The following is a 13,478-nucleotide window of genomic DNA, read 5'->3' on the forward strand; positions in this document are numbered from 1 at the left end:
GCCTAGTATGGACCACAGTTCGATCCCCCAACGCCCCATATGGTCCCCCAAGCAAGGAGCAATTGCTGAGTGCATAGACAGGAATAACCAACCCTGGGTGTGGCTCAAAAACCAAAAAAAAAAAAAAAAAGAAAGGAAAAAGAAAAAGAAAGCATTGTATAGGTGCCCAAGTATCCCAGGTGTGCTTCCCTTTATTCTATTCAAGTGGTGATCATAATGCTGTGCATAAAATTACTGAAAATTATATACACAAAATCACATTAATTGTACCTTATGGAAACTTAAGTCTATGGATTTGTCTTATAATCATACATATGCTATAGCATATTTTGGGCAAGACAACCAGCATCTCATTGATTATACTTCCCAGGTTCTATAATGCCTCAGTCTGGATGCCTCAAGTTTAATGTGATTGGTGCCTCAACTGTTTAAAAATTATAAGGTTTGAGGATACACATATTAATTCACCCAAAGTTCTATCTTGACAGCATAAGTCTACAGTCTAATAAGTCTAAGAAGACAATCTTATATGGGTATAACAACACATGTTATTAAAGGCAACTCATAATGTCATGGAGAGTGTAATTTCTTAAACATTCCAATTCTTACATTTTGGAGAATATCTTGATAACATAGAAATAACCATTTCTGGGGCTGGAGAGATTGCATGGAGGTAGGGTGTTTGCCTTGCATGCAGAAGGATGGTGGTTTGAATCCTGGCATCCCATATGGTCCCCCATGCCTACAAGGAGCCAGGAGTAACTGCTGAGTAATGCTGGGTGTGACACAAAACCAAAAAAAGAAAGAAGAGAAAAGAAAAGAAAAGAAAAGAAAAGAAAAGAAAAGAAAAGAAAAGAAGAGAGAAGAAAAGAAAAGAAGAGAGAAGAAAAGAAGAGAGAAGAAAAGAAAAGAAGAGACAAGAAAAGAAGAAAGAAGAAAAGAAACAGAGAAAGAAAGAAAAAAAAACCATTTCTTTCTCATTGTGTACCTAAGATTATGAATTCACCCCATGAACTTCTTTTATAGAAAATTATTGTAATCTGTACATTGCAAAAGATAGAACAGGGGCTGGAGTCAAAGTCCAGTGGTTAGAGCTATTACCTTGCACATGGCTGAACCACGCTTGGTTCCCAGCATCCCATCTTGCCTCCTGAAAACCACCAGGAATGAACCCAAAGCATAGAGCCAAGAATAAGTCCCGAGTACCAATGGATGTGACTCTCTAGATCCCCCCAAAAGAAAGAAACATACAGAACATTCACAAAAATAAAGGTAGTGGGGTTTTTTGTTGTTGTTGTTGTTGTTGTTTTTCAGGTTAGGAACACTAGTTTCCTGCATACAATGCATGCACTTTACCACTGAGCCACAATCACAGCTGCCCAAAGGCAAGTATTTCAAGTTTGATTTTCATTAGAAAAGGGTCAGAGCTATTTGTCCCCAAGCGAACTTATTTACATTTAATTAAAAAACATGCTTCACGTTTTAAAATATTTCCTCCATACATAACCCAAGATTAAATCTAGTATTTAAAGAAAAGGTTATTCCATATAGACTGTTTTTTGAAATCTTTCTGAAGATAATGGAGCATTCTCAGAAATCCTGAGAGAACTCCACTGTTCTCGTTGGATTCATGATAATCCATGTTGCAAATGTACCTAGATTAATGTTGCTCTAATTCCCAAACACAAAAGCAAATAATAGCATGCATATTGCATTAACACTTCCAACAGACTAAAGTAAGAAGATATTCAGCCAATTATCTTGCTTAGCCTGTAATATAATTTATTATATTTAATAATATAATTCCTCAATGGTCCCATACTCTAGCATGAAAGTCCTTAAATCTTGAGTTAATCCAGAAGTGGCTGGCATGAGTTTGAATTCCCTAGAAATCACATAACACAAAGTTTATCTTAAAATTCCATGATTCATTTTGAGTCTTGTAGCAGCATGACTACATTTCATCTGGCCCGAAGTAGACATTCTCTGAAGAGACATTACTCTTTCCAAACCTGAATAATTTGCTGACTGAGAGAGGAATGGTTCACTATTTAATAAAGGTAACTGAAGAGTTGCGAATAGTGACTGATTCCTGATGAGCTAATCAGAATGTCAAGGGATACAAATAATAAATAATAACTTACTCCAATACTACTATTCAAGTAAGCAAACAGCAGGATATGCCAAATGAAACTAATCTAATTAATATTCACCTTCGATCCCAACAACTTAGTCTGTCTCTGTTCACTTTCATCTGTTTCTTCTTGTTTTATTCAGAGATCAGAGACTTCATTTTCATAAATTGAATATATAGTTTTATGTTTCCTACAACTATTTTTCCCTTTCACTTCCACTCCCATAACTGTGCCTTAAATATTTTTTTGTTTCCTCCCTTTAGACCACTACCCATAATACTTTTCAACTGGCCTCTTCTGGGGCCAGAGAGATAGTAAAAAGTATAGGGTGCTTGCCTTTCTCACAGTGGACTGGAGCTTGATCTGTGGCACCCTATTTTGTCCCCTGAGCCCACCAGTAGTGCTACTTTAGAGCAGAGTCAGAAGTAAGCCTTAAACACCAGTAGGTGTGGCTCAAAAACAAAACAAAAATTACCTCTTGTATTAAAATGTTATTTTCAATTTTTTCTAATAGTGGCTAAAATTATCAGTTGTTGCCATGCTTTGAGTGCTAGGTACAAAGCATTAAATTAAGGGTGTGAATTTTAACTGAATTTGACATCAACATAAAGTAGATGTGATTAGTTCCATTTTAGTTAGGAAACAATATAACTTACCCCAGATCATGTTTAATAATTGGAAAAGCTGGATTTTGAACCAATTTCTTTGTTAATTGCAAAGTCTATATCATCTATTTATTAATAATACCTAAATGGATACATAGAAAAGCAATCTATAAGCTATTGTTTTATGTAATTTGAGGTCCTATAATTACCACGAGGTCACATCCAACTTATTTGTTCTTGGAGAAAATAATCTTTCCTGACTTCTGGGTTGTAAATAGAGGCAAAGCCAATAGAAATTAATTACATAAATTAGTATACATATATTTGTATACACAATTAAATTTAAAAAAGCTAAAGAAGTCAACTGAAACAAATAGGGTGAAAAATATTTCCAGATATTTTTCTGTTCACCTCAATATTTTTCTATTCATCCCAGTATCGACAAAGTCAGAAAACTATTATTAAAGAGAAGTGTCAAAGCAAGACTTTAAACAAGTAATAGAAGATTAACAAGCCTCCAAATTTTGTTTAAACTGAAGGACCTGTCTATGCAGAGCACAGTAATTATTTAATTTAATTAAAGCCATTAGATTATGTAATTTTGAAACACACTAAGTAATAAAGTAGGCTTTGGAGTAAACTAGAATTGTGACTACATACAGAAAGGTGGTATTTAAGCAAGAGAGTCTATGAAGACAGAATGTCCAGGTTCAAATTGCAGTTTTTGTCCATTGGGAAAGTTAATCGATGTCTTTGTACATCAGTTCCCTCGTCTGATAGAATCAAAACTGTGAGCATTAGCAATGCATACTGTGAGTATGAAATGAGATAAATGCATTTATAATCTCTGTAAGACTGCCTAGCATATAATGATGATCATGATAAAATGTAAGCAGCTATTATACTGATTCTTTAATTAATATGAAGAAAACTAGATTTTTAAAAATGTAATTAAAAACAGATGTTCAAATTTTAAAATGGCACTACAATTGGCATTATAGAACATGGCACTTTTCTTTTTCTAATCAGGAGACAAATGAAAATGATAATATTCCTAAGGCAGAGTAGAAGTTGCTTGTGAGCAGAAGCAGTAACCTAGGGCTCTAGCCATTCTAAACTGAATATAGCTCCTAAATGATTTAGAATATGACGTCTTAGCCAATTTAGCACTGCACCAAGGCACACACAATAAAAAGATGTAGTTTAATCCTTCTGTAGAAAGCCAGGTGTAATAAACAAGTTCTACTGTATTTCATACTCTCAGACTCTAAGAAAATATTATTACTAAAGTATGGTCATAAGGTTCTCCTTTGCATTATACATGGAAAAAACTTAGAAGAGAAATTAAATGACCAGAAACATATTCATGTTTCTGTTCTTTTGTCCAAATAGTCCAATTAAGGCATATTGGACTGGAAATGTAAATTTGGGCTTTCTCTGCCTAAATGATATCTATCTTATCTCTTAGGAATATTATATAAATAATGAATGTCACCAGGCCTTAACAAAGAGATAATAATACATGCACAGTATCAATATTGACCATTATAACATAATGCCCTCATCTGTAGGACTGTTTTGAAATTAATATAAAGAAGAGTACAGAATGATATACAATGTGAACTCTAACATAATAGTGCAATCTAATGGAAAAGAGTTAAAAGGCAAAGTCTTAGAGCCTATAGAAATTATTTTTAAGAACCTATATGAAAATATTCTATTAAAATTTAAAGTATATTTATAAGATCTTTTCAACGAAGAAACTCTGAAATAAAAATACTCATTTATTTAAAATTGTCATCAATTTTACTTATTAAAGAGTTCATTCTCATTTTAATATAGTAAAGTATAGCTCATGTATCTATGGTTATCCCTGCAGCTATCTACTCTTTGCATTTTTTATTGTTTAAGTATATGCAAACATCTTATACACATATACATATAAAGCACACTAAAACATGCTACTCTTATGTAATGGGATCACACTTTTTTCACATATCATGAATCTATATCTTGTTTATATGATACTAATTTGTAAATTAAGGTTGTACAGCTTTATAATTTATAAATTTATAATAATTTATTTTAAATCCACCTTAAACTCAGGCTATCCAAAGTAGTAAGACTCACAATCTTTTACTTAAAATTTGCTCCTCTTTCAGCATTCTTTATCTTGAAACTACAACTAGAAATCATCCATGATGTTTCTTCCTGCTACAGTCTACTACAAATTCAATCCTCTACTCATTCCAAATGATTTTTAACCCTCAAAATATCATTCTTAATTCCATCTCCTTGTCAGTACCCTAGTTGAGATTGCTCATCTCTCCTTTGGTTAAAAGCTTCAATTTGTCTGGGGCAGTATATATAAAATGACCCTCCAACCCTCCTTCACAAAGAAGCCGAAGTGTTCTTTTTGAAATGCAAATATAATCATGTCTTGCTTAAACCCTCTTGAAAGATATTGCATAGACTTTAGGGTAAAAATTACACTCTTTAAAATAATCAAACTAGTCCTGAAAAATTTGCACTCTGATGTCTTTCTTTCATATGCTGCTTCCTGTTTCAAACTCATTGGACTTTCCCCAGCATCTTTTATTTGTGTGCTCAAACTTCATTAAGGTTTACGTCCAATATATCTTTGCTCTTTCTTTACCTTTCCAACATTTATTCACCCTCCAGATCTGATTATCACCTTGGAATGCCTTATTTAATCTTCCCAAACAAATTCACTACTTAGAAATTCTAACAGTATTGTGTGGCAATCGTCAGTGTTCTAAAGATGTATTTCTATGTGCAATTATTTAAATTATCCTGGATTAAGATTTGATAAAGATGTTTCAAATAATAGCATGACAATCCCCGCTACTATAACCATAATGACTGGATACATATATTCCTAAATATCTAACAAGAAATTTCAAAGCTGGTCGACTAATGCTCACCAGAAACAGAATAAAATAATTATTAAATAAGATCTCTACTTTTTTCAGTTTTCACTATTACCATCAATACCATATTAAATGTTTTTATCTTTTAGCACACTCATAAGTATATCTATATGCTAAATTTCTACAAGTAAAACAAATTTTGACAAACATATAAGCCAACCTGTTCTGCTTCCACTTTTTGTAGGTAGTACTGGTCTTTGATAAGAATCAATTTTATAACTACAGAAAATGAAAGCTGTTAAAGGTGTTACATTGATTAACTTCGATTTCATAGGAAAGAAAAGCCAATGTAATTTTACCACACAGCAAGCGAAAAACACCAATTTGCTACTGGAAGAAAAAATCATCCTGAGACCAATTTTTTTCCTTTTCCTTTGCATTCTAAAGTAAAGATGGGTTTGATTTCTATGCTTATTGCTAAAGAAAATGAGAGTGAAAATATTTCAATTAACTACTATAGGAAAATTAACTGTGCTCTCTTCTTTCAAATTCACAGTAAAACCCAAATCTCCATAACAATTAAAGTAGTACCCCAATGAATAAGTGAAAAGCTAAAGAATGAGTAAGAATTTACACCAGAGCTGCCCAACTCCTAAACATTTTTTCAAATCAGTGGCTTTATCTATAAGAAAACAAAGTCTGCTTTTTATGTCACAACAGATGCCGTGGTGATTTCCATGGTACAGAATGATGGAAGAACTACTTGAAAAATCTAATTAATCCAGGGAAATTAAGTGGAAAGTCAGATTGTGTGAAAAGATAAATATTTTTTGAATAATGCACTTAAATAACTACAGCATAATATTGTATAAGAATTCTTTGATGAAGTTACAAAAAGTATGACCCAAGAATTAAACAGCACTAATACATTACTTTCTTTAAGAATATAATATTAACAATCATGCCAGAAAGTCATGTTTGAAACAATATATTATTTATCAAGATAGCTTTAAGTTTTAAAAATTAAACATTAAGGATTCGTTTGTTATCAAGTCCGAAAGCAGCAACAAACATTTCATTCAAGGAATCGCAAGTAGCCGCCTTCGTATCAGGTGAGCGAGCCGTGACAAGCCAAACTGTGATTCTCTCAGAAACTCAGCCTAGGAACGCCTATGGCATCTTTCACTGGGAAGCAAACCATCACAAGATGCCCTGTACATTATTACAATCCCACAAAAGTGTGCGGCACTTTTGTAAAAGAGAAAACAGAAGAAGCTTGTTCAAAATTAAAAATATTCTTCAGACAGTCAGAGAGAAAGAGAAATAGTATTTCTGACTTAACAGTGTGATTGAGAGGGTAAATTCTGTGAGAAGGGGAAAAGGCATGAATCAAAGAAATTGTCAGAAGTTAATTAGAAATAAAGACCGAAAACGTTTCTCTTTTCTTAACATTCCTCTCATTGGAAACCCCCATCCCTCCGTTTTTCAAGGCTCCAGAAGACGCAAATTTTGTGGATTGCGCCACATTATAGAGGTATCTATCACTCCTTAGAAATGGTGTCCTTTTTGTTTACTATTTAATAGATTTATTTTTTCAAAGTTAGAGATAGAGGGATCCAAAGGAACTGTATCAATGTTCAGATAAAGAGAAAAGAAAAAGTCTGCCCTGAGGCATGTTTGTATTTACAAATTTGCCCCTGAGGCAGTCAGAAACTAGGCAAACTGACCTGTAGAGCAGTTGAATATAGATAGGGTCAGAAGTTATTTCTGATGGAAAGATTTTACTTTCTTTTACTTTGAAAAGCTAAAGATTTAACTATATGCAACAGGAGGATTTATGAAAAGGGTGGGGTACAAAAAGGAGAATTGCCCCATAGTGCCTCTTGGATAAGAGGCAGCTGGGACTCAGGAGCTGAACTGTACTAGGCCAGCTGTGAGCCCCTCTTGCTCCCACTTCACCTTGAGCACTCCCTCAATCTATAGCCAGCCACTCTGCCCTAAAAGCCGACTCCCAGAGAGCAGGAAATACCAGGAAAAATCTAGGAAATAAATTCCTGTCAGAACATTTTGAGGGGAAAAAAGGCAACCTAAAAACTTGAAGTCTCCTCTCAAATTTTCATGTTTGAAATGCAATGAGTGGAGAAAGACTTCCTTAAATTGTTCTGTAGCAACTATCTTCCAGTTGAAAGAAATAAGCTTCCAACACCCAGGACTCTCCTTTCAAAACTCTTATCAGGGAAAAAAAAAAAAGATGCTTCTATCATAATTTTTTTTTGCCCTAGCTTAAAATGTTATCCTGGCCTTCCAATTTATATTCATTACAAAACAAGTACCTCTATCTTAAAAGAGAATGAGTATGGCATTTGTGTTGCGATTGTCTAATTGAACTGTTAGAAAGGCCTCAAGTTTAAATCCACCTCTACCTTCAGGCACTAACGCAGACCGCTCTTTTGAAACAGAAGATATATCTTTTAAGTCTTCAATCTAAACATATCCAGACCCTTTGAGGATAACTCCTATGACAAGCTTGCCAGACCCCCTTACCTTCCCCCATGGATAGTTCTGGAAGTTGTCTAATTTGTCAACATCTCCCTTTAAATGTGACAGCCAGAAATTGACACAATACTACAGATGTGGTTAATTAGAGCAGGGCACTATTAATTTTTGTGACATATGGACACTACACTGTTACCAGAAGCTAAATTTGATTTCTTTGGCAGCTACATCATACTGCTGGTTCATATTAATCTTCTTTTTTCCTCAAAAAATTGTCACCATCTAGCAACCTCCTTCAGTAAACACCAATAAATTAGGATGTATTTAGTGTTATAAAAATCTTTCATTTCAGCATAGAATTGCAGACTTTTCAGACAGGTTCATGCTAAATTCCCATTATCTAATTGGATCCATTTTCTTCAAATCATCCGCAGATTTTAAAACAAGTGTTCACAACCTCCACCTAAGTTAGCCATAAAGATGTAGTAGAAGAGATAACTCAGGACAAAGGCTTGTGATCATTCACTAAGAACGGTGCCCAGATCCAAACCCAGTAACCCCACACCTGACCGGTGGTGTTTCAGCCCGCTCCCGCTCACAATACAATCCTGTTAATTAGTCTCCACATCATCTCACACATAAGAGCATCCTGCAGCCTTGAGAAATGCTTTGCTGAAAGCAGAATTCATTTATCTTTCAAAAGAAAATACAAACAACCTACACAGTTAAATTATGGTCATGTAAAAAATATATATATATATATATACGAAGAAAAAAAACGAGAAATATGTATCAATAGAAATGTGTGTTCTAGTTTCCAATTAGGGAGACCTTGTTTTTATTCAGTACTACATTTATTATAATTATATAGCTCTACAAATATAATATATTGGAAATTTTGCTTATAAATTTGTTCAGATAGTCGTGTGAAACAGTTTTAATAGTACTGAGATTTCTTTGATGCTATTAACCTGAAAATTCCTATCAAAAAAAATCCGGAAAAATTGATTTTTAAATACACCCTCTCTTTCTTTTTTTTTAATATTGCTTTGTTGCTTTCGTCTTAATATTTCTAAAAACCAGGAAGAAAGCACTCAAGGAAACTAGATGATGAATTTTCAGAAGTTATGAAAGGCCTGGATATTTAGCAAGTAATGTATGTTTGTCTGCCTGTCCATGTCTGTCATTCATATTCAATTCTCTGTCTATGGTAGAGATGGTGGAAAGGATTGAGACAGGCAGGGATTTGTGAATATTTCTATGGAACTCTGGACAAAGTCAGATTCTCAGCCAAAGACTCTAAGAGAGTCATATATCAACATCATCTATTCACCTAAAGTTTTTTTTTTCCACTCTAAGAGTAGGAAATGGGATGAGAAAGAGGATTTTTAGCTCAGTATTCAGAACAAAATTAAGGCTGAGGTTTAAGAAAAAAGGTCAGTGAAAGAATGGACAATCAGGGTTTTTCTTGAAAGAAGAAAGTTAAGTGAAATTACTAGTTATTTTGGAGAAAATCTGATCCACAAAAGCAGCATTTATTAGAATCCTGGACAACCTGAGGATTTTTTAATAAGTTGGGATGTCTTCTCTGTATGTTGCTTATTGCAGAATTTTCACCAGGGAGAAGCCATTGCTAGAAATGGGATAAATGTTAAACTGATATATTTGAGGCTCTCTCTAGCCAGTTTTCTCTGGTGTGGTCTTTTGCTATTTTCAACGTCTAAGATAAAAGTGGAGATTATACTTTGCATAGTAACAGAATTTTTCACTATACTACAAGTCAAACTAAATATATCAATCAACAGCATTTATATGCATGTAAAACTGTCATTTTTAAATGGATAATATAATCAAATTATAACTCCAATTAATATTTCAAAACATACAATTTTACTTTGCTTAAAAATTTACCCTATCATACTTAAAATTAAGTCAAATGTATGGGTAAATCAGGGTTCAAAAAGACACAACATGTTATTATTAAAGACAGATAAAATCTGTAGCTAGAAGTTCAGTTATTATTTCACAACTGAAATTCTTAATATTTAGATATTTCTCCTACTATATTAGAAATGCCAAGTACATATGATAAATCAGTTGTTTAATAAAATGAATGAAATACCCAACTAGGAATTATTTGCCAAGCAAATAAATACTCCATTGTTTTGAAAACAATCTTCTAATAACTCTAAAAATTAATCTACTACATCAAGAATTTCACAACACATGACAAATTGTCAAAAAATAGGAAGTGGTCCAAGTATTATGTCCAGTTATTATCTAGAAAGTAAAAATCTCTTTTCTTTGAATACATTTTTTCTTAGCAAACTAAAAGTTTAAAAAGATTCTAAATTAACAGCTTCCTAGATTTAAAGCAAATTCTCATTAAACAATGAAAGTGTTCAAATATTCAATTATTATATGAGAAAACAAATAATGCACATTTGTACATCTTTTGCAAAGTAGGTAAGAAATAGTCAACAATGGGAACAAATAACTGAGAAAAATTCAAAATTCACTCAAGGTACTAAACAAAAAGTGACATTAAAATCATTATCTCTTAATTATGGGAATTAGCTTATCATGCTTTTGTTATTGTTGTTCTTGCCTTAGATAATACAAACATGCTGTTTTAAGCATTTATAATTAATAGATTTTGCTTTATTTTGAATATGTTTTGTTATTTTGATTTTAAAATGTTTTAATTACTTATCTATACTTTTTCACCGAAAATTATGTTCTAAGAAAACTAAATTATTTTTCTTTCTAAAGGAATAGAAATAAAAAAAGACATACACTAAAAATTTAACTATTTTATTTAGAATAGTAAATCAGAAGAAATTCTCAGTCCTCTATTTTAAATATTTATTCATGAGGGTTTTATGGCTTTGACTTAAAATTTAAATTGAGAAAGTGATCAATATTGTTTCATTTGAGAAACAAATTCTACAAATTTAATGTGAAATGAAATATAGGGGGTCCTTGGAAATAATGGAAGTAACTGGATTTGATTCCATATTTAATTTTTAGAAATTATACATTTGCAACTTTATAAAAATATATAAATTACTTAGTTACAAAAATGCATAGAGAGATTTTGCAAAAGTAAACTCCACAATGTTTACCAGAGTTACCTCAGAACAAACAGATTACTGGGAATGGTAATTTTTCATTTTTTTCCCATTTTTCTAGAATTCTAAATTTTCAAGTGACTCAAAATTACTTTTATTATAAAAAATCAATACTAAAACTTAATTTACTGAAAGAGTTCTAGTAACATTTTGAATAAAAAAATCAAATAGATAAAAACTTAAAGTTTAAAAGTCTTGGAGCAGATTTTTTAATCTTGAATTTTCCTTACAAACTATATGTCTTTATTTCACTTTTTAGAAAATGATTGAATATCAATTAACAATCAGGAAAGGTGATTTTATAGAATAAGAAGCTAAGTATCATCAGTCCGTCGGATCACCAAAATAGATGTTAGTAAACATGAGAAACCCAGAAATGATTCAGAAAGAGATAAGAAGCCTAAAGACTAAAAGCTACTTTCAAAAAGTATGATTGTGTTCTCTCAACTTCATTTAAAAAAAAAAATCTTTCGTTGTTGGAAATCTGCATGTCATTCATGTTTCTGAGGCCAACATTTTTATTGTAGTAAAGAGTAAAATCTCAGTAAATGTGGCAGTTTTGTCTATTCTTAAAGTGTGATCCCTGCCTCCTTGTCACCCAAAATGGACCAAATTATTATTATGTCTTAAGTATAAAAAATACTCTTGCCAGCACTATTACTAAAATATGCTCAATTTTAGTGTTCTAATACAAATGCGCTTCATCTGTGTTTCAGGGCTCATACTCAGTTGTAGGCAATTTGGTTTGCCATTTAAAATTATTTCATTATGGTTATCAACAGACTTAGTTGTTTGTTTTTCTCAGTGCCTAGCGCTCGGATGCTTAAGTGGAAATCCGTGCTAAGGTTTTCTTTGTTACTTATTTTTAAGTATCTTGCCCCATCAGTATTTTGGGATAGGTTTTCACTGTAATTTTCCCTAACAGAAAAAAAAATATGCTTAGATGCACATATATATGGATATTATATGTATGTATCTATACATAAATCGTACACATAATTGTGGCTGAATCTCAACAACACATTCGAAAGGATTAAACATGTGTTTACAGGGACTGAAAGTATTCATTCACTCTCCAAGATTTGGGGGGAGAAAAAGAGGTAGCTTTGCAGAGAAAACGAGGTCTCCACGCAAACCTCAAAATCACCACCAAAAAGGCCATAGCTGGGAGCCAGTGAAGCCTGCCGTCCACAGCTGTTTCCGATCATCTCGGCTTTCTGAAAAATTCAGCTCTCAGTGGGGCAAACTGCTGTTTGCAGCGGCTCTATCTCTCTCTGAGCCAGGCTCAACCCTGACCCGAATGGCCGGCCGTCTAAGCTTCCAGGCTTTCAAGATCCCACATCTCAGCTCCATAATAAGTAAGAAAAAAATGGGAATTCAGTTGCCCAGACAGGGGGCTTAGCAAGTGAGGGGAACTGGATCTTCTATGCACCATTTGCTGTTCTCTCTCTCCGGATTGCATTAAAGGAGAAAGTAGTGGTGTCTGTTCAGAGAAGGCACATCCTTTATGGCTCTGTGGGCCTCGAGCCGCATATTAGGGGTAACGCTCCCTAAATTGCTCTACACCCCCGCTTTTTGCCTTTTTATTTTCCTTCACACACACACACACACACACACACACACACACACACACACACACACAAATCTGCAAAGGTCCACCACTGGCACCCAGGTTGGGAAAGGGGAGGCAGAGGCAGAGAGTGGGGTGCAGAAGAACTAGAAATGGAATTCTGCCTGTTCCAGACAGGGAGTGGCCGTGGGGTGCAGAAGGGAAAGAAAAAAAGGGCCAGGGGTCAAGCTTCAGAAAGGACAAACAGGGTCCAAGCAGTAGGGTGTGCGTTGTCCTGCAGAAGGGGGACGAGAGGGGCAAGACACCTCTGAGCTAATGCGTCGAGGTCCCCCCAAAACCCAAGCAAAGGGGGATGGGAAGGCGTTGGCCTGTTGGGCCCCCCCAAACCTCCCATCGCGCGCAGGCCACTAACCTGTCAGCAAGAAGGTGCCAGTGGTCGCGGGGCTCATCCTGCGTGTCCCCCGACCCCGTCCAGGGCCAGCCAAAGGGTCTCCCAGCTCCCACCACCAAGGCAATGGCATCCTTGGCCTGCCTAGGCCTGGCGCGTCGGTCCGTCCGTCCGTCCTCGAGCTCCCGCCCTGCCCCTCCTCCCTTTCTTCTTCCCTCCAGCTCGGCCGCTTCGTGGAGCATCAGCCAGCCGCCTGCAGCAC

The 13,478-nt window shown here is 34.5% G+C and overlaps 1 protein-coding gene across 7 annotated transcripts in view; it reads right to left on the bottom strand.

Annotated features, from left to right (window-relative positions):
- Window positions 1-13,414, bottom strand: part of SGCE (sarcoglycan epsilon) — a 102,048-nt gene extending 88,634 nt beyond the window's left edge. For all 7 annotated transcript variants that reach the window (XM_049784641.1, XM_049784633.1, XM_049784629.1 and 4 more), the window contains exon 1: window positions 13,241-13,414. In XM_049784641.1, the coding sequence (XP_049640598.1) occupies window positions 13,241-13,349 (109 nt within the window). In that variant the 5' untranslated portion in view covers window positions 13,350-13,414. The remainder of the gene's footprint in view (window positions 1-13,240) is intronic.
- Between the last annotated feature and the right edge of the window lie 64 nt (window positions 13,415-13,478).

Source organism: Suncus etruscus, chromosome 1 (genome assembly GCF_024139225.1).
Source record: "Suncus etruscus isolate mSunEtr1 chromosome 1, mSunEtr1.pri.cur, whole genome shotgun sequence".
Taxonomy (NCBI): Eukaryota; Metazoa; Chordata; class Mammalia; order Eulipotyphla; family Soricidae; genus Suncus; species Suncus etruscus.